The sequence below is a fragment of the Echiichthys vipera genome (assembly GCF_963691815.1).
Source record: "Echiichthys vipera genome assembly, chromosome: 1".
NCBI lineage: Eukaryota > Metazoa > Chordata > Actinopteri > Perciformes > Trachinidae > Echiichthys > Echiichthys vipera.
The window spans coordinates 11,892,462-11,915,284 of NC_139826.1; the positions used below are offsets into that span (position 1 = coordinate 11,892,462).

General features: G+C 40.2%; 1 protein-coding gene across 1 annotated transcript in view; it reads right to left on the reverse strand.

The window, feature by feature from the left end:
• The window catches only part of akap13 (A-kinase anchoring protein 13), a 124,259-nt gene that overhangs the window by 34,140 nt on the left and 67,296 nt on the right, over positions 1-22,823 (reverse strand). Inside the window, exons 11-17 of the mRNA XM_083915365.1 lie at positions 20,278-20,423; positions 16,431-16,777; positions 14,924-14,971; positions 12,091-12,268; positions 11,456-11,558; positions 6,915-6,957; positions 6,568-6,679 (exon numbers count right to left, since the gene is read on the reverse strand). Coding sequence (XP_083771491.1) covers positions 6,568-6,679; positions 6,915-6,957; positions 11,456-11,558; positions 12,091-12,268; positions 14,924-14,971; positions 16,431-16,777; positions 20,278-20,423 — 977 coding nt within the window. The remainder of the gene's footprint in view (positions 1-6,567; positions 6,680-6,914; positions 6,958-11,455; positions 11,559-12,090; positions 12,269-14,923; positions 14,972-16,430; positions 16,778-20,277; positions 20,424-22,823) is intronic.

The window sequence follows — 22,823 nt, forward strand, 5'->3', positions numbered from 1 at the left end:
GTTCTAATGGTTATATTTAATAATTTATACTTTATGACGAACACACACAAACACACACACACACATATATATATATATATATATACATATTATTGACCCCATTTCCAAAAGAGTTGGGATGCTGTGTAAAATGTAAATAAAAACAGAATGATAATTTTCAAATCATTGAAACCCCATGTTAAATTGATAATAGCACAAAGACAACATTTCAGATGTTGCAACTGAGAAATTACATTGTATTTTGGATATGATATGCCTATTTTGAATTTGATGCCAGCAATATGTCTGAAAACAGTTTGGATCGTCATGTTTACCACTCTGTTGCATCATCTCTTTTAACAACACTCGTTTGGGGACTGAGGAGACCAATTGCTGTTATTTTGAAAGTGGAATGTTTTCCCATTCGTGATTGATGTAGAATTTCGGCTGCTTAACAGTTCAGTGTCTCCTTTGTCATATGACTGCAGGCAGACCAGTTCAGTACACAGACTCTTTTACTACAGACCCATGCTGTTGTAATACTAGCACAATGTGGCTTGGCATTGTCATAATAAGCAAGGCCTTCCCTTAAACATATGGCAGCATATGTTGCTTCACAACCTGCATATATGGTTCAGCATTAATAGTGCCTTCATTAAGGAGCAGGTTACTCATGCAATGTGCACTAATGCACCCCCATACCGTAGGGAATGCTGAACTGCGTGCTGATAACAAGCCGGGTGGCCCCTCTCCTCTTTAGCCCGGAGGACAAGGCGTTCATGATTTTCAAAAAGAATTTCAAATTTTCGTCTTGTGAGACCACAGGGCAGTTTTCCACTTCACTTCAGTCCATCCTGAATTATCTTGGGCCCAGAAAATGCGGCTGCATTTCTGGATCTGGGTAATATGCGGTATCGTCTTTGTATGGTAGAGTTTCAACTGTCATTTGTGGATGCAGAAACGCTTGTGTTCACTGAAAATGGTTTTTGAAAGTGTTCCTGGGCCCATGCAAGGTTGTCCACTGCAGAATCCTGTCTTTTTTTAATGCAGTGCCGTCTGAAGCCCCATAGATCACCAACATCCAATATTGGTATTCAGTTGTCCCTTGCATACAGAGATTTCTTTAGACTGTTTGAATCTTTTAAAGATATCATGTATTGTACACAATGAAATCCTCAAAATCATTGCTATTTCACATTCATATGAGTAATATTATTCTCAAAATGTTGTACTACTTGAAATTGTAGTCTTTCACAGAGTGGTGAACCCATACGCATCTTTAAAAGCCTGGTTGCTAATTGGATAGAACTCTAAGTGAGATGTGACGTGGGTAGTACTCGACGCCACAACAAGCGCAATAAGCCGGTGAAGATGAGAGTAGACACAATTGTCCACAATCTCCACCTCCATGTGCATGAACAACGAGAAAGCCGTCAAGCTTTGCTCTTTCCATCTCAGTGTCTCCTTCCTTGTTGTTTACATTTGGAGGGTCGCACGTGATAAATGTGTCGCATATGCGATGTCACGGTCAAAACCCATTCAGAGGGTCACCTCCGGAATCTGTTAAATAGGGTACTTTTTTGTAATGGAGACACAGCGACTGAGAGGACATTTGAGAGGCCGTGTCCTGAAACTTTCCCAGCGGCCACATTTTACCTAAATGGAAACGCACCATATATTACTAAGCTGTTGCCAAGTAACCTAATAGATTTCGAGATGTACAACCATGGTGTTTTCTTTTAGCCTTTAACAACTCTTCAAGTCTTTTGCTGTCACTGTCACAACTTTTTTTAAAATGTGTTGCTAATCTCAGCTACTGTAAAGCTCTTAGTCAAACCATCTTATGATAGATGAGCAGGGAAGACTTTAGTGTGCTCAAACACAGTTCTGCAGGATGCATGACTACTGACGGAGACATGGTGTCTGGGAATCAATTCATTGACCTTTTCCAAAACAGGGCAGCATTTCTGTTGCCTGCGCATTAATGGACGATGTCATCCTCAATAGTTGGTCATCTCTGTACACTGAGCTGAATCACAATCCCATAAAGTGATGCAGAGAAGAACAGAGCTCTTATTCTTTTGGACTTGCATCACAGAGCCTCCACCCAAACCCAGAGGAAATGGGAAAAAGGAGTTTCCAACTCATTTTAATGGCCAGCCCTGGGCCTCTTGGTTTGAGGGGACCACAAAGCTCTGACATACTAGAGCTCATTTTGTTCAGTAGCTTTAAGATACCATAAGGCTGCCTCGAACACAGCAAGCCTGCAAGTTTTATAGCCATGACAACATTGAGCATTCATTCTCACTTCCTGCAACAGCTGTCTAACCAGAGGTGAAACACAGCAACACTTCTATGAACCAGAGGCCCAATAAAGCATTCTTCACCACAGTAACCTTTCTTAGAATTCTATCCTTTAGATACGATGCTTGATAATATCTAAAATAAAATAATAACACGACAGTCCAACTTACTGGAAAAACAAAGGAACCACAGGAAGTAAAGACAAGTATTTAGGCTACAAGCATTCACAACAGTTCAAGTAATCACTTGTGACATCTAAACCACATTTAAACAAAAAGACGTTCAAGTCAAACGTACTGTTACAGGCAATGAATTCACTAGAAAAAGACATCAGCTCAGGAGGGAACATCAGGCACATGCTATGACATGATATTATGACAGTCTCTTTCAATACAATGTGACTGGGAAACCAGAACTATCTCTCGGCCTACCTCCAGACAACCTTTCCATCTTAATGAGAAGCCATGGCTCCTTGTAAATCTTCTGAACATCGCTGGCTGCGGCTGAAGCTACAACCAGCTCTGAGGTTCCATCAGGAAAGCTGCAAAGAGGAAGTGACTCGCTCGCTACAGGAGGTGCTATTTCTGCAATGACCCTTCGGTCGGGTATAGACGCTATGTCAAAACTGCACAAACTACATCCCCTTTGCAGAACATTCAGACTTTGGATATTGCACAGAAAGTGCATGAGACATACAAAAACAAGTCAGCTGACAATAGCCACAAATACAATAATTAGAACATCCAGATCTTTTAAAAAGATAAGTTATGATTTTATGTGAGAAAAAATGTGAGAAGACAATAAAGAAATTTGACGTTTAATGTGGTGTGTGACAGGCCTGTGGTTACCTTAGATGGCCATTTTGGTTGTCACTGAATATATGCATATATCATGGATGCAATCCAATAACCAGCTGCCAATTTGAATATCACAGCTTTGCTTATTATTTTGGAGCCAAACCACGATCATGTAAAAATGATCTGAACTTTGACCAGCTCTGGCGAGCTCCTTCAGAATCCTGTCACTTTAAAAGCACAACCATTACTGAGGTTAGAGATGAGATTATAAAACCACAGCCAACTCCAGCTTCCTGTTTTACTTCCTGTTCACCCCTCTGTGTCTCTTTGCAAAGGCTGCACAATTACAGACTGCAAACAAAAGTGTTTGAGTATATATTTTTAGATCATTTCTGATTTGATTTGACTTGTTTTTATATTATTATGTCATGCATTAATTATGTACCCAGGCCAAACAGGCTTATAAGACTTTTATTTAGAATAATATACTGCACCAGAAACCAGCGCAGCAACATCAATTCAAAATAATACTAAACATAAAAAGCATCTTGATGTTTTGGCTTTAGGAAGCTCTAGAAACAAAGGTAGCTAACATATTAGAATTAAAATTAAACAACTGTTCCATGCTGTCATCATCAATATCAGACATTTCTTAATTCTGGACATTTCTGGATTCTGGATATTTAATTATATATATTCTTAACTCATCATATTAAGGACAATATTGGAGAAAATGTGATTGATTCACAACTTATTATTGTACATACTTATTGTATTATTACATACTAATTTGCATAATTACCAAACATGTTCACAACTGTGCAACTAAAGACCTTTGATTGCTTGATAAGTTTGCTATAACATTAATCTATGGAGCACTGTAGGTGACATGGACGGAATTTTTTATAAAGCGTGCGGAACTCGCACTTCTAAATTCTTTCCTATACAGTTTTGCTCATAAGTTTACATAACCTGGGCGAATGTATGATTTCTTGGCCATTCTTCAGAGAATAGGAATAATAACACAAAAACCTTTCTTCCACTCATGGTTAATGGTTAGGTGAAGCTATTTATTGGCAAACAACAGTGTTTACTCTTTTTAAATCAAAATGACAAAAGAAAGTAACCAAATGACCCTGATCGAAAGTTTACATACCCCAGTGTCTTAGACCTGATAACATGCACAAAAGTTGACACAAACAGGTTTGAATGGCTAATAAAGGTTCCCATCCTCACCTGTGACCTGTTTGTTTGTAATTAGTGTATACAGTATGTATAAAAGGCTTGTGAGTTTCTGGGCTTCTGACAGACCTTTGCATCTTTAATCCCGTGCTGCACAGACGTTTCTGGATTCTGAGTCATGGGGAAAACAAAATAATTGTGAAGGGATCGAAGAGAAAAGGTAATTGAACTGCATAAAACAGGAAAGGGGTGTAAAAAAATTGAGAATGCCAATCATTAGGGATTCTGTTGAAAACAAACCACGGTCAGGTGGACCAGCAGAGATTTCAGCCACAACTGCCAGGAAAATTGTTCGAGATGCAAAGAAAAATCCACAAATAACTTTAGCTGAAATACAGCTGCATGGTTCGGTCGCCAGAAGAAAGCCATTTCTGCGCAAATGTCACAAAGTATCCTGCTTACATTACGCCAGACAGCACAGAGAAAGTGATTTGGAGGGATGAGACCAACATTTTTATTTATGGCCACAACCATAAACACTACATTTGGAGAGGTGTCAACAAGGCCTATGATGAAAGGAACACCATTCCTACAGTGAAACACAGAGATGGATCACTGATGTTTTGGGGATGTGTGAGCTACAAAGGCACAGGAAACTCTATCGTATGGGGGTGCATTAGTGCACATTGCATGAGTAACCTGCTCATTTATGAAGACACTATTAATGCTGAACCATATATACAGGTTGTTGAGCAACATATGCTGCCATATGTTTTAGGGAAGGCCTTGCTTATTTCAGCAAGACAACACCAAGCCACATTGGGCTAGTATTACAACAGCATGGGTCTGTAGTAAAAGAGTCTGGGTGCTAAACTGGTCTGCCTGCAGTCATATGACAAAGGAGACACTGAACTGTTAAGCAGCCGAAATTCTACATCAAGCAAGAAATGGAAAACATTCCACTTTCAAAATAACAGCAATTGGTCTCCTCAGTCCCCAAACGAGTGTTGTTAAAAGAGGTGATGCAACAGAGTGGTAAACATGACTGTCCAAACTGTTTTGAAAAGAGACAATACTGGAGGAAAATGTGCACTCATCAGCCCGGAAGCTGTGGATGGGACTTTTTTGGACATTCTAACATGACAATGATCCAAAACACAAGGCCAAGTCGACCTGTTCTTAGCTACAGCAGAAAAAAGTGAAGGTTCTGGAGTGGCCATCTCAATCTCCTGACCTCAAGATTATCAAAACACTTAAAGCTGTCGTTGATGTCAAAAGGGGCACTTCACGGTATTATCAAACCAGGGTATGTATACGTTTGATCAGGGTCATTTAGGTAATTTCTTTTGTCATTTTGATTTAAAAAGAGTAAACACAGTTGTTTGCCAATAAATAGCTTCACCCAACCATTAACCATGAGTGGAAGAAAGGTTTTTATGTTATCATTTATATCCTCTAAAGAATGAAATCATACATTCTCCCAGGGTATGTAAACTTATGAGCACAACTGTAATTGTAATTGAGCATTGACACAAAATCTTCTTTGCCTCAATAAAAATGAATTGAAATAAAAGTGTGCTTTTAACAAAAAAAAAGGTCCAGTGCCATAATTGGGCTTGATATGAATATATGTATGTAATTTTGGTTCGTAAATGTCCTCTATATATCTTCACAAATCAACATATTTTATTCATAAATAGGACTATCATCAGTGTAATAAATTGCAGTGATATGATTTCCTAATCGTGTAGAGGTACCCCAAAGTATTGTTCTTTCTCTAAAATAATTTGACCTCTCATCTCAATTTGACCTGTTTGATATAATCAGAAGTCGCTACTCTCAATTGGTGGTGAGAAATAACTACTATATTCTAACTGGAAGAAGATCTTTGGCGAGTGAATAACTTGACGGGGCTCTGTGTATGAAACAGATGATGACTTTGACCACGTCTTACACCACGGATTCACGTGTTACCAGAAAATGGCGTAAAACAACACGTGTTGGAGGAAGTAACATGAAACACTGGCTTGCCCTGAAGCAAGACACGAAACCCCCAACTGTTCGACTGGATCTGTTCAGAGGCCAACTGAAGATGATGCATAGGGCAGCTTCCAGAGTGTGTGCAAATGTATGGCTGAAAAAAAGCAGCCTGGCATTTAGTTTCCATGCCTGAAGGCACAAATGTTTAAGGAGGAGAAGCGAACACACTGCACACATAAGAAATAGTATTGTAAATAGAACATATAGTGAGATATAGTGAATATACCTTTAAAGTATATCAATTAAAAATGAAATGTTCCCTCACCCTGGTCTTTTTGTACATCTTGTTCTTGAGGTAGCTGAAGGTGCGGCTGACTTTCGTCACACTTTTTCCCTCGGTGTCGCTCCGTAGAGGGCCAGGCTCCTCCTCAGATATACTGGTACACACACACACACACACACAAACACGTTTACTTTTATCCTCAAACAGCTGCATTCACAAGGCTTATGTACCTGTTAACACATTCCAAAGCAGAACTATTGCTGCTTACATAACCTCTCCACACAGTTTCTTTATAGGACTATAAAAGGTCTCAGCTGCAGTAAAATCCGTAAAAACTATTTTCTGGTTATTCGTGTGTGTGTGTGTGGTGTGTTCAGAGTTGGACTGACCTGTATGCTAGTGAGCCAGAGGCGCTGGAAAACGACCTCATACCTGGAAAGAAACGAGAGAGGAAGTCAGCGGTAGGACAAAGATTCAGGAGTAAGTAAAAATGGGACACGTTTTTTATTCAGTGTATTTGTCTCAGGTGGAAATTTGGCGATGAGACGGTGATATCTCAATGTTTCACAACACCTGCCTGAATATACAGCAACTGAATGAACTCACTGTCCTATCGATGTGTCCTAAGGATGTCCCGATCCGATCTCAAAGATCAATATCGGGACATTTTTTATTGATCAGTATCGGCTATATTAAGTTTGATCCGATCCTTTCTTTTACGTCAGCTGTCACACAGGTGTTTTTACTCGCGAAGCTTTCATGCATCAACACTCCAACTCCAGTCTCTCCTCCACTCTGCTGAGCTCCACGTGTGTACAAGAGCAGGGGCCGAGGCTGGCCTGCGGTTAAACACCACACACCATAAACTACAGCAAACTGCAGTATGAGACTGTTTATTTATTTAACCTAATTATTATTATGTATATGTAATATATTTGAATTTGTTTAATTTAAGCTAGGTGTGAGAGTCTTTTGAATTTTGCTGTCACTTATGGAGCATGGTGTGTCACCACCCAGTGTCTGCTAGAAGGAGAGACTGACGAGAGCCGACAACAACCACACTCACCAGACCACTGCAAGTGCAACAAAAGCCTTGTGAGCAAAAAGCCAACAAAAATAATCTATTAATCTGGTAAAAAGATGTACAGGCAATGAAAATAAAGACTCAACGAAATAGAGTTCTTTCAGGTAACTCAGGCAAAGGCTGCTCTGAAGCAATGGACACTGGAGGACACTTAAAAGGAGAGAGCAAGCACTTTTTGTTTTAATACAATGCAGAGCACTTTTTAATTACCAAGCATGTACACTGGATTGATTTAAAAATGTTAATGTACTTGAGGTGTGCACTGTGCAGCTGTATCTAGGAAAATAGAAGTATGAGTTCAACAAGCGGTATAAGCAGATAGACCAATTTAATATTAAATAAATCAGATCGGAGGGCAAATACTTGATCTGGTCATCTCTAGGAGGTATTTGTGCCACATTTTCATCATCCATTTGATCCGTCAAGGTTGTTAGTTCCAATACTGGCTTTAAGAACAGGGCAGAGAATTGAATAATCCATGTGCTCTTTTCCTTTAGCAGCTACCGTTAATGTCCTTGAGCAAGGTATTTAACAGCTAGCTACTCTCCTGGTAGCTGTGGAGAAGCCAAAAACAAAATGACTCTGGCAATGATGAGGGCGGCCAGCACTGTTTGCTGCCTTTTGATTCTGTGCCATCCATGGCTGCGAAATACTGGCTCAAAAAAAGCCCTGGCTGCAGAGAAATCCAATCTCATGCATTCCCAAAATACAAAGTCAATTGTGTTTCCTGCAAGATTTTATGGTCTCAATATCTGATCACATTTAATTCATTCTGTTTATTTTAATTGATTGGTTGTAGCTAGCTTGTTTTACCCACGCTCTACCCTCTATGAATCAAACTTGGATTCCCTGACTGCAGTGGCTGTCAAAGTCTTTATTTAAAGCATTCAATTAAGCATACACTGTAGACTTTGTCAAATAATCACCACAGGGTCTAAACTTATTCGTTTAAGTTAAAGGTCCCATATTGTATAAAGTGATATCTATATATATAGTTTTCTGTAACAGTCATTCCCGGCTATTATGGTGTAGACACTGGGAGTGCAGATACAGAGAACCTGGACACGCTGACCAATCAGAGCAGGTTAGTGAAGGTTATTTTTTGGAGGGGTTCTTAAAGAGACAGAAGCCAAAACCAAGCATTTCAGACAGAAGATGAATACAGGTATAATCAGACAGGCAGTATGAGACAAATGATGTGTTTTAACTGTAAAGCATGTAAACATGTTCTAGTAGAAACCCAACATACAAGTATGAACATGAAAATGAGCATAATATGGGACCATGCAGAGGGAACAACTGCTTCCTTCTAGACAATCTCTTCTTTTCAATATTATGATGTACATGCAAATATGTAAAGTGTTGCTTGCTTGCTCTGCATCAGAAACTCAAACCCCAAACAGGATGATGATGCCAAAGTTTAGGCCTGCCTGTGTTGTAGGACAAGGCTCTGTGTCTTTGACAGGCTCAAATTCATCTGGAGGGCAGTTCACTTGCAGTGTTTATGTTTATTATTTTCCTCTTTCTCTGATGATCCATTTTTGCAAAGAGACAAACCAAAGACTAATCTACTGCACTACCGGACAGGGTAGGGGGTAGGAGTAGCCAAGGCAGCACTTAATGTCATCAACAGGAACTATTATTTTTATTCTAAAAGCACATTCATAGTGCAAACAACTTAATATAAGCAGCAATAAGTGGTTTCCTTATTATAAAAAAAGTTTGTTGCAGCTGAACATTTAGGGCTTCCTCACCTTACAGAATCTAGTTGCGTTGAGACTTAATTGCATTTCTTTCTGTTGCTGCAAAAGGGTAAATAATACAGAGAGCAACACACCCACAGATAACCTTTAAAAAGTAGGAGGTCGAAAAATACTACGCATAATTTCTAAGGATATTTTAAATGAGCCATTATGCGATGGAAAATTATAATTTTGTTTTTCCAGTGTAACCACTTTTCCTTCAGCCGTCCTTGTCTGCATCTATTAGAATGATTTCAGAAAGCTTTTTGACACCTCAAGAGAGTGGACAAAAAGATCTCTCAAGATGTACTGTGGGTAACAGTTGGGCATATGGGTGCAAAAACTTGGGTATTTAGCACCTACTAGTTAATTAACCTTTGAGTGTGTCTGCACTGCTTATCACAATGTGAACTGGACCCTTTTCAGCAGGATGAGTGAATAGTGAATAGACACCTTTGACTCTAGGTTACAGTTCTCTGAGAGATCCAGGGCTGTAACAGGAACAACTAATGCTCCAATTCTAAAATCACAGCTATTTTCTACTGCAACTATGTTTATCGTATATTACTTACTCAAGTTATCCTCATCATCGCTAGATGAGGAGTCGCCATAAACGAACTGAGACTTAGATTTGGTGAGGATGGGGGAAAGGTTGAAAGAAAAGGAGATTCGCCTCTTACGTCTCAGGTGTCTCACCGCTGAGGTGGGCAGGAAGGAAAGAACCACATCAGGAACTGATCACTTAATAAAATTAAAACATTTTATAATAACAGTGTGGATTTGGGGAAGGTAGGCATGTCAATGTCAACATGAAGAGAAACTTTAATATCGGACATTAACTGGAGAAGAAATCAGGAAAGAATACTGACACAGGGTTTTCCACTTATTCTGATTAATTAGACCTGTGAACCTTACATGGGTGGAGCTTTGCTGTCATTTCCAAATTTAAAGGGATAGTTTGGACATTTTGAAGTGGGCTTGTATGAGATTATTATGCATAGCAGGTGCATTGCTTACAATAGATGGCGGTTGGCATTCTCTTATTTTGGAGAAGCAGGATGACACAGAAGCTAATCAATACACTGCTGTGGACAGGTCCACACAGCAAAACTTAGTTTTGTCACCAAAAGAAGCCCAAAAAGCAATACTGGTTAAAGTCGATGCTATATTTACAATATTATCAATGCTTTATCGAGTCAGCGGTAGACCAGCAAATCCCTCAATGTTTTTTCTCAAAAGAGTCTGGTGACTTTGACGGGAGCAGGAAACGGTTGCAGTTTCCTCCACCTAAGCTTAAACTGGGCTGTCTGACAGCAAGGTAAAGTGGCGAATATATTCTATATATGGACCTTTTCAAAGTTGTAAACATAAATCTAAATGTGACCAATTTTGATTCCTGCTGCAGTGTATGTGAATGACATCAGCTGACAAGAAGATAACAAGGATCAAGACTGTTGCCTAGCACTGGAAAAAGTCTATATTATATTTATAGCGTATACTTAAACTGATATGTTTTAAGGCGATTAAAATACTTTTAGCTGCTCCTCCCCATCCACGGCAGTATATTTCTCAGCTTCCATGCCTGTCCTCCTGTCTGCTTCTCCAAACTGGGGGCGTACTGAATGCCATCTCCTGTCGGCAATATACTAACTATGGATAAGTATCTCATACAACCCCACTTAAAAAAAACCTGAACTATCTCTGTAATGAAACAATAAGAATGATAATGTATTGCAAAGCTTTATCATTCTCATAAACTCCTGGAATTCCACACCTCACCTACATAGATAAACATCAAGCTTTTTCTCCATTGTCAGGGTAATTCTCAGAAAACATAATAAAATCTTCATTTTGTGTTACTTTTTATACAAAGTTACACTTCTCATTAAACTATAAAAAGACTCCTTCTGCACGCTGGGCCTTCTGAGCTTAGAAATAGGGGTATGTGAAGTACGGCAGGATAGCAGGATAATAAAAGGGAATTCATTGATAAAGAGGTCAGATATGTGCAGTGTTACAAGTCATGGCCATGATTTCGATCTGTAATTGTAATACGATCACTGAGGGTAAAACAGAAAAGTCTGTTTCACGGCTTGTCACTCACCATCAATGTCTCTCTGGCTGATGGCCAGCATGGAAACAGACTTGGTGAGGGGCAGGGTCATGGGGGGGCAGCTGTTTCGCAGAGGCCGATAGCGCCTTGATTTCTGGGGCAAGAGAAGCAAGATTAAGTCAAACACAGTGCAAGAAAATGAAAAAAAAAAAAAAAAAGACAGTAAACCAGGCGGAGATGATGTGTGAAAAAAACATTACCAGTCACTTAACTGGAAACAGGAATGATAAACTTAAAAAAGGGGAACAACATAAATGATTTGTGATGTTCAACAATCGATTTACCAAAAGAGAACACAGAGAAGCTGCCTGAGGTAAGTGATGTTTATTAATTCTTAGTAATCCCCAAACTGACAAAGTTCCCCAGACTGTTTATGTCTTGTTTATGTATAGTTTAAAATTTACAAATCCTTTTTTCCTTTCATGTGAATTAGGCTGAGGATGTCTTTCCCTCTGGAGTGACTGCATGACAGTATGAAGATATGTCATCTAAAGGACAAATGTCATGTGTGTGTGTGTGTGTGTGTGTGTGTGTGTGTGTGTGTGTGTGTGTGTGTGTGTGTGTGTGTGTGTGTGTGTGTGTGTGTGTGTGTGTGTGTGTGTGTGTGTGTGTGTGTGTTAGCTGACCAGATCATGTAGTCTGCCATGCTCCCCCAGCTTCTCCTGCTCTTCTGTCAGAGATACCAGTGAGCCCCTGTCATCGCTGTCTTGCCTGGGCACCCTTGAAGGCTCCAGGATCCGGGGCCCCTGAGTTGCGGGGCCTCTCAGCTCTTCCTGGGCCCCGCTGAGCCCTTCCAGGCTGTAGCTGTATGGACAAACAGAAGACAGAGGTGACCTCAGAGAAGGAGGTATGACTGCTTTACACATACACTCCACAAGTCTCTCTGGACTATGTGGCTTTGTGGTTACACACAACAACTGCTGCAACAAACACAAACAGGCATGCACACGTGCACTTGTTGACAGACACACAGCTGACCCTGCACAGTGTTTAGCCAGCTGAGTTATCACTGGGCTCGGAGCAGATTTGCAGATTTACAGCTGAAGCAGCGGCTTATGTCTCCCAACATCAGCATCAGCATAGAGAGCTCTACAGCTGTGATTTACAAACCCAATTGCATCGATCAATGACTGGAAATAAGAGGCCTTGAAATCCAGTACAATGATCATGGGGAGGAAAACTACAGCTACATTTCAAGATGAGCTATGCCACACGGCCACAGCTCCATTGGCTTCAGGACCGACTCTGTGATAGTTAAAGCTCCAGCAGTAAATCTCTCTTATCTGCAGCTTGAGGGTTTGTATGGCACTCTATTATCCAGCAAATCATCAGCCCAACACATTCAAACATCACTAACATAAACTGGACCAAAAGAATCATGGCTTTGTGATTATCAGTAACCAGTGTAGGGGGCTGCGAATGAAGATGACTATATTTGTCATATTAAGGCCCACTTCCTTCCAGTATTATTGCATACTAGCCTACAGAGCCACAAAGTCCTCTGTACTGAAACATGAACAACTACCAGCTGCTGCAACTCTCAGTGGGAAGCTACTGACTGACTGACTGACTGACTGGGCAGGGCTTTCACACACTCACATGCACACAGGCATACACACCCACAAAAGCATGTAAACACACACTATTTAATAAGGTAATGTGCTCTTAGCAAGAGAAAAAGCATCACACACAAACACGTTGTACCTGAGGGCACTAACTACGTCCACACCGTGGCTGTGGAGAGCATCAGGAGGGCACCAGCTGAGGTGTGAGTGTGAGGTGGAGGGGTTAGTAAGGAAAAGACTGATTGAGATAAAGAGGAGTGATGGGAAGGAAGTATGGCAGAATTACAGCGAAGCAGAAGATGATGACGTGAAATGGAAGGAGTTACAGGGTTGAAAAGAGTCACAATGTTCTGGCAGAAGTGAACTACTGCTCCAAGTGTGTACAGTAGATTTCACATTGGCAAGCATAAACAGTGCAAATGGGTTCAAGTTCATTTCCTGCTTCAGGGTTGTGGTAATATCAATAGCACACAAGAAACTCAAGCAGTTTCCCAGAAATGCAATACTGTCAGAATAACCTAGGTTATATTAAAACTGTTACAACCACTGCAGTTGGAGCCACGGTTTTCTTTAACGTGAAAGGTGTGGCCTCTGACCAAAACAGCCATGTCCTAATTAGAGTATGACTGATGCAGTATAGAGGCAGGCTGATATTATTGGCCATTATTAGCTAATCAAAGGTATCAGCATACCTGTCACCTGTTATGCTGATACAGTTTCTTTCCACAGGCCGTCAATAGAATGCACACTTAACACCAGTCCATGGTGTCCAAGGTCACATTCTATATTGTTAATAAGTTTAATAGTGTTAATTACATCCCTGCAACATGTAAATATCTGTTAAACATACACTTTACTGTTGTATCCACATTCTTTGTGTATATAAGCAATAGGGCTGGAGCCAAATATTTTAATATTTGGATATTTGTTCGTTGGGTAGGTATTCTGTTTCAAGTTTGGGATTGAAATATTATGTTTCCTATGTTGTTTGAGTCTTGGCGTGTGTACGGGCTCTGGTGGTTATACTGAAGATGTATACTGTAGGTATTTAAAAAGAAGATAAACACAGCAACACATGCTCAACGCAGCGCGTAATAGGGCCCCCAGCAATATACCCCGCTAAGTGTGAAGTATATCCGATAAAAAGTTCTCAAGTTTTGCCGATGTGTAACACACACACACACACACACACACACACACACAAACACACACACACACACACACACACACACACACACACACACACACACACACACACACACACACACACACACACACACACACACACACACACACACACACACACACACACACACACACACACACACACACACACACACACACACACACACACACACACACACACACACACACACACACACACACACACACACACACACACACACACACACACACACACACACACACACACACACACACACACACACACCTTGGATTCTGAATAATACAAGCAACTACTTCCATCCTGTCTTTACTGCCTTCAGTGTGGAAATATTCCCTATAGGAATTTATTTCACCAAAAAAAGAAATCCTCTGTTCTCAATCTCTCGCCAGTTCAGTCCTCTGAGCCTCCGGAGCTAGACTTCCCACTTTCCTTGTTGCTGCATGTTATTACCACTGCAATACACATACACAACACCAGTGTGTCTGAACCGTCTATTTGCCACTGTATTTCTCACACTTTTCAACGGGTGAAAAGAGAGTAACATTTTTGTCTGCAGGAATGGAACACAATGCAGCAGTAGTTCAGCAAACATACATTAAAAAGTGGGAGATCCACAAAGGCTATGCAACATGAATTTGCCATAGCACATCACCCAGCAAAAAATCAATCTTAACATCACATGAACTGACAACTGGGATTTATTTGTACCTTCTCCTGTGAAAGGTCAGCTTTCCCTCACCAGGGCTACGGATGGAGCTGAAGGTGATAGATGACAGAGAGAGAGACGGGGAATGGTAGATGATGGGTGAGACGAGTTGGGATATGAGGGGATGGCAGGTCAATAAGAACATAATGAATGAATAAATGACCTATTTTATTTGCTGATGGAACCATAATCGTTTTACTTGGTTAGATATCTATGATGCACCCGCCCAAGAATTAACCCAATGTATAACCCCCTATACTCCTGTGTGAATTAGATTTTTTTTAAATTAAAAGTACTCTAATCTCCTAATATTATTAAAAGCTTTGGTGAAAAAACACAACATCCAAGGATGAGAGCGTAAAGTCCGTCCAAATGATCTTAAAATTGCCATAACACAGTTCAGCAATGGTTTTTTCTACATTGTGATAGAAACTTAACATAAAATACTACTGAATATGATATGACGATATGACCATTTTGGTTATAAAACCAAAACTTTTTTCAACTATTCCGTCAGGTATTTTAGATGACATTTTGGGAAAAGGATACATATCTTGATATATGGTTACATCTCATGTGACTATACAGTAGAAGGGAGAAAATCAAGCAGCAAGTGATGATGACATGCGTTTGTCTCACAAATTACTCTTATTGCATTCATTTTCCTATCGCTTAACATTTAAAAGATACTTTTATAGTCACAGAAATGTCACTGCAGTCCTTGTGTTTTACGCAGCATGCATGTTTAGCAGCAGGAGGAACGTTTCTATAAATGTTTCCTCTTAAAGAGTTAACAAGCTTTTTATGTGCTCAAGCGGCCTGGTGTTTATCTATAAATGGCACCTGCCACCAAAAAATTACTCCTCTTTATGTCATTAATTAAACTGACTACAGAGAGAGAGACTACAGAAAGCTTGGTGGTAGTGGCAGTTTGAGCTGAACCTGGATACTATAAAAATAGCAGCTGATAAAAGTCTAAAGCAGTTGTTTTTTAATTTACACTCATGGCAAAGGGCTTTTATTGCCTGGCAACTGCTTGACAGACAGTCCGCGACAGGCTGCCGTTCTAGCACAAAAGACAAAATAGCTGTCAAGGTCTTGTTGTTGATGTGCTCTGCATTCATGTTCTTAGTGTGTCAATGTAAATGTGAAGTAGTACGTGTCAACTGTTATACTGAACATGTTGCTGTGAGCATGTGTCTTTGAGTCTTTGTGTGTAGCTCCTTACCAACACCAGACAAATGGCAAACCAGCTGCTCGCAGCAGGAGGGAGAACTCTCAACATGGCACAGAGGGAGTGACATCAACAAGCTCCAATAATAATGACATCCGCACACATCAGGTCTACTGACATCTACTGACTAACTTCAGACAATCACCGGCAGCAAAACTCGAGGACAAAGGAGTAAATTTCCCGTCTCTCGCTATCAATTCCACTCCATCCACTATGTAATAAGAAATTCCTCGTCTTAAAGAACAGAACATAATCTGGTCCCCTTCCTTTATCACCTCCTCTGGTTCATTTCTGCGTCTCCTCCGTTGTTCTTCCCAGGACCCCAGCTGTGGCGGCGAAGGGGCGACAGGGAGCGGATGCTGTTCCGTAGAAGACAGGAGCGTCGCGGTACCTCCGTCACTCTATCTTTGGCTTCTTCTTCAGCTTCACCACCACCACTATCTAGTCCTGCAGTGATAGTGGCCCCAGTCCGGATGCTCTCCACTGGGCTCCAGCTGCATTCCAGGCCCTGGCTGCCCTCAGGACTGGAGCTGGTCGGACCAACGCTGGCGGTGTCGTCTGTGGAGGAACAGGAGACCGAAACCTCACTGGCACTGTCTCCTCCCGTCACTGGTTCGTCTTTCTGCAGAGATCCAAGAAACATATGTTATTGGTATTGAACTGTCAAAGTAAAGGAAGCACTACATAAAAGTGACAGTCTATCAGGAGCAACAAGAACAGCCTCATTAAGTCAGAAATGAGGGAACTCCAAGCAAAACTCTAATGAAATGTTGATTGATTTATTATTTAAGAGACTAGACGTGAGTATAAGTAGCTGCTTTCTCTTAAGTATTAACTTCCATCACACATTTAATCAAGGAGCACTTTAGTGGAAAGAATATTACAACTGGCAGTTTAAGGGCCTTGCTCTGCTCACAGAGCCACACAGGAAGTGGAACCCTTAACCCTGAAACTTTTTGGTCATCTAGCTACTGTAACTGAGGAATACTTCTAATATATGAGCCAATATGTTTCCAGCCACACAGATGCAGAATATAATGCAATAGAATACAAAGGAACATAACTGCCTGAATACAGTAGAATAGAACAGAATAGAAACAAACAGAGTAAATATAGTAGACTTCAGAATAGAGCATGGCAGAGAGGCCTATAAGAAATATAATAGAATATAATTCTGTGGAATAGAATAGAACACAATAGAAGAGAGTATAATTAACAGAAGATAATAGAATACAACAGGATAGAACAGAGTCAAATATGAAAAGATAGAATACAGTGGAGTAGAATAAAATATAAAAGATAAAATAGAACAGAGTAAAATATAAGAGAAATGAAAATGACAGAAAATAAAAGAACAGGATAGAATACCATGCCAATATAGCCTTTGGATTGAATTGAATTGAGCTGAATTGATTTGAATAGGAAAGGGCAGCATAGACTTGAAAGGAATAGAATAGCACAAAATAGACCAGAGTAAAATAGAATACAGTAGAATTAAATAGAACAAAACCTTCAAATGATAAATAAAGTATATTCAAATAATCACCCAGTCTATCACGTTGTTTATCCATCAGCATTTCTCTACTGAAGCATGCAACAAATTAAGAGAATGCTGAAGAGCTTTTTAACCCACAGGAACGGAATATAATGAGGAGCAAATGGTAAGACTTAGGGATAGTGAGCCACTTAGTAGCAATACTGACATTAAAACAAACAACAATGAATGATCCCGAGGTTGTGAAAACAAACACATCCAAGGAAAATGTTATATAAGGTATATACAATAATTTCATCATTGACTGACAGATGTTTGTTAGTTAATAGTTGACAAATACAATGATGAAAACATATATACACACTAACAGGTTATAAAATATACTGTATATTCATATATATACATATATTTGTCAATTAAGTAATATGCATTTTCTTCATTTGAAAAAATAAAATATAAATTTACAGTATGGAAGGCCAGAAATGCTGGAGACTGTACAAGGATGAATTGTCCTTGACTGGTCTCACCTCGTCTGTAGCAATGAATAACATTGTGAAAACAGTAAGTATTGTTAAATTGTCTTTGCTCTGGGTTTGGTGGGAAAGAACACACACAGACACACACACAGACACAGACACAGACACAGACACAGACACACACACACACACACACACACACACACACACACACACACACACACACACACACACACACACACACACACACACACACACACACACACACACACACACACACACACACACACACACACACACACACACACACACACACACACACACACACACACACACACACAGGTATGGGATAGTCCATGTAGAGCTAGTTTGTAGGTGTAAGCCTTAACTGGGCCTATTGTGCTGCCAGCTGCAGTGAGAGCACTGAGCATAGAGCTGCTTCTGTTGGGGAGCTGGGAATGAAAGATCTGCTTTATGCTGCAGACACGACTTCCTGTGGGAGTGAGAGAACGTGTGTGTATGTGTGTGTGTGTATACGTTCAGAGTGCATGAGACTGCAGTGTATGTTTGTGATTCACATGACATTAGCTTTAGAGCTAGGGGAATATTTCAACTTAGTTTTACATTTCATTCAAAGCATTTAAAGGTCCCATATTATGCACATTTTTGCATTCATACTTTAAAATGTATTTAGCTTCATGTTAGTGACTGTCTCTTTAAGCCCCCCATCTAAAAAAGCCCAATCAGCTCAGCATTGCAGAGATTTTCTACCTATATATAGTATAGTTGTGACATCACACCGCAACAGAGGTGAAGACGGTGTGTGCATTCTCTGTAATTCTTGATATTTTCACAGTATTTATAAAGCACCTCAACCTACTTTAGAATAAAAAAAGACATGGAAAGTCCACTTTCTAGAATATGGGACCTTTAAAGTTACACTGTCTTGACACGCTCAACTGACATGCTACTGGAATGAAGGCTATGACCTTAGACTTCCTTGGTTATGAAAAGGTTTCTCTGGACACCATTATACAGCTTGTAGAAAGTGTATGGTATTGTATCTTGCATAGAACAGTGAAGACATTAATCCTCTCTTACTGGGGCTGAATTTAGCTGCTGTGGTCTTTGTGTGGAATCAAAGCCTGTGGACTTCATGGTACATTTTGCCCATCCATGTCTATCTTCAGTATCCTGACCTTCAAAATCAAACTGTAAACTCCAAGGCAGCTGCTGTTCACTGTGCTGACTTTTTCCATTGTTGTTTACAACAATAAGGACCTTCGGTTCACATAACCATGAGCATGTTTCAAGTGCTCAGTAGTGCGGATACAGAGACACAAGTATTTCGACTTTAACCAAACGGCGCCTGGCTTCAAACAGACTTGCAACAGCAGCAGAGTGACAGCAGGGACCATGGCTTTCACTTCCCCAGCAGCAGTAGTGTAGTGCTGCCGGCTTTAAAAGATGCTTAGGAGATGTTTGGCATCTCAGCCTCAGGGTGCTGATAAATAAAAAGCTAAGCATAGACTGACAAAATACTGTAGCTCTTATATACTACTATATAATCCCTATAGGGCTAGTTTCAGGGGCAAACACAAACTATGTTCTTGCTGTTCAGTGTGAGTGAACTAGATGTTTGGATCGCAGCCAGAAGGATTGTAGTTGAGGCCTGAATTTATGACTAGATCAAAGTTACATCAAAACAGATCATCTATTAATTTTACATTCATTTTTTGATTTATTTTTTGCAGTTCGGTTCTGTTACAAGCGGGTTAACCTTCATACGGACACACAGTCGCAAATAAGAGCTATATATATATATATATATATATATATATATATATATATCTTTTTATTTTTTATTTTTTTTAAGACGGTTGTTTTTTAGATTTTTGCCCCCCAAATATTCCACCTGAAACAGGCATTTGGACAACCATTCTGCTCCCCTCATATCAACTTTGCTATCATTTCAGTGCATTGTTCATAACAAACGTAACATTGATTTTCAATAAGTGGATTTGGAGATATTCTCAGCTAGGGAACTCAGTAAAACTAGCAAACCTCCAGTCGTCAGTCCAGTTTGTCTGACCTGGAGGTGAAGCTTTTCCCACCGAACCCCAGCTACAGAGAGAAAACAGTGAGTCTGACCTTTCTGAAGACGCTGTCATAGCCTGGTTCTGCATTTAGGAAGCTTTCTATGTCGCTGCCAGAGTCTCTGTGAACTGTAGAGGGACAGCTGGTGGGCCTGCTGGTTCTACTAGGCAGACTGGGAAAAGCTGAAGACTGTGAGGATCCTGAAATACACAGCAACAATACGTTAACAGTGAAATATAGCAGGTAGAAAACACAAACAAATATGAAAGTAACAGGAGAAATCTTGACATTTTAAATCAGGAAAAGGTCCCATATTGTAAAAAATGAGATTTCCATGTCTTTTTTGATTATAAAGCAGGTTGAGGTGCTATATAAATACTGGGAAAGTATCAATAATGCTCAATCCACAGAGCAAGGCACACAGCCCGTATTCAGACACTATGCCTTTAAACAAGCAGTAGAAAGTGCCGTTACAGTCATTCAATGCAATGACCGTATAGAGACGCCGAAAGCATAGATGTGGAAGACACGGAAAAACTGACCAATCAGAGGGGGGCTTAAAGAGTCAAGTGCTAAAACAGATCGTTTCAGACAGAGGGTGAATACACGTTTATACAAACAGGCAGTATAAGAAAAAATAATGTGTCTTTTGAACATTTAAGCATGTTCTAGAAACTGAACATGATTCTGAAAATGACCATAATATTGGACCTTTTATTTTATTCTATTCCATTTAACTCATAAACACATGACATATTTACTCAACAGGAGCATTCAGCTGTTCAAATGAAAAGCACCATGTTTTCGAAAAAACCTGTTTTTTGTTCTTTCCTCTAAAACATAAGCAGGTCTGTTATACATCAGTGAAAAGACTTCTGGGAATCTGAGAAGGTGTGAAAAGCCTGGCGGATCAATGGCTGGCTGTCCTGCCTAAAGCCATCTGTGCTGAACTCCAAAGACAAACAACGACTGTTTGTGTGTTCAAAAGGTCTGAGAGCAGAACTGAAGTTAAAATCTCACTCAGAGAAAATGACAACTGAAAATGCGATTGATGTACGGCAAAACATGTTTTCGTGACAGATCAGCATCTCATTTAACATCATTCATCCAGGGGCCAATTGGACACTGATGTCTACAAAGATTTTCTGCCGTATGTTGTATTAAACTTGAAAGTAGAAGTCATTTTAACTTTAGTTAACAGTTGTTTGATCAGGTGCAATTACAAATAGCCCACAGACATTTTAAGACCAGTGTGTGCAAATGTGTGCACCGCCTGATTCATAGGTGCACATAATGTGGCACATTAAATATCTTCCACAAAAACAACTTTGAACCCTTGCTCTCACTGCAAACCTTTGGCCTAAGATCCCAGCAATTCTCATCAAGTCCCAGCGCTCAGTAACCCACCATGAGCCATTTTGGGTTTTAAAAACACTATTTCAGATGTTTTTTCAAGCCCCCTCGTTGAATAACAAGAAATCCACACAGTGTAACATTTCTTATGCAACATCACTGTGGCGCTGCAATTTTTGTACATGTAGGGACATGTACAGATAATATCCAAGTGCAAACTAAAAGAGGAAGATTGCACCCAACTTCAGATGTATAATAGTACACTTACAGATGCCAAGAACAACTGTATGAGATCATTCACTTAGTTTGTTATTTTGCGTCATTTCTGATGTCTATTTCTGCCAGAGAAAGCGGAAGTTATTCTTTATCCCTGTGGAACATTTTCCCTGTGCTCACATGAGCAAGAGGATGTTCCTTGTGTGCTTGGATTCTCTGTGAAAATGTAATCAGTGGTGTTAAAGAATAAAGGTTTGCAACAATGGCAGACACTAAATTCAGTTGATCTCTAGCTATAGCGAGTGGGCCTTCCAGGAATCCCGAGGCTGAACATTCCGCTGCAGTCAGCTGCTCAGAGGACGGGGCCATCAGGGGGACGGGGCATAGAACAAAAGGGTTACACTGGGAGTGGTCAGTGACAGAGACCTTCATTCTAGCAAGAATCTGTTACACTGTAATAACAAACGAGCAACTGGGGGTTACAGTCACAGACTTCCTGTGACTGATTAACTGCTTTCTGCTGACCACCAACACATGCATGCAATTTCAGGAGAAACGTATGTGGGTTGAAGGTGTGGTGCGTCCAGACAGGTCCTCCTCAGGCCTACTGTACTTACTTATTGAAAGACTGCTAAGCCCAAGAAGTTAGGGAAGATCGAGGTCTTCACTATCACAATGTGGACCAGTACAGCAGCACAGCATTCTTGCACGTTACACAGACGATGCAAAAACACACAATGACATTATTTTAGCAGCTCTGAAGTATCTAACATTGTTGAGCTATATGAATCCAGCAGCACAGCAGGGAGGTTGCCATAATATGACAGCTACAGTGTATCCACATTCTCCCTTAGGAAAAAGTGTTTCTGCAGTAGAAAGGTGACACGTTTGATTGCTGGAACTACGGTTCTGCCTTTCAGATAATCACTGAGCAAATCTCTGAACAGGGGAGATACACAGGGCTTTAAAGAGGCGGATGTCAGTCGCCTCATGACATCGTCCAAAGCAGGTCTCCTTAACAACACAGTGGA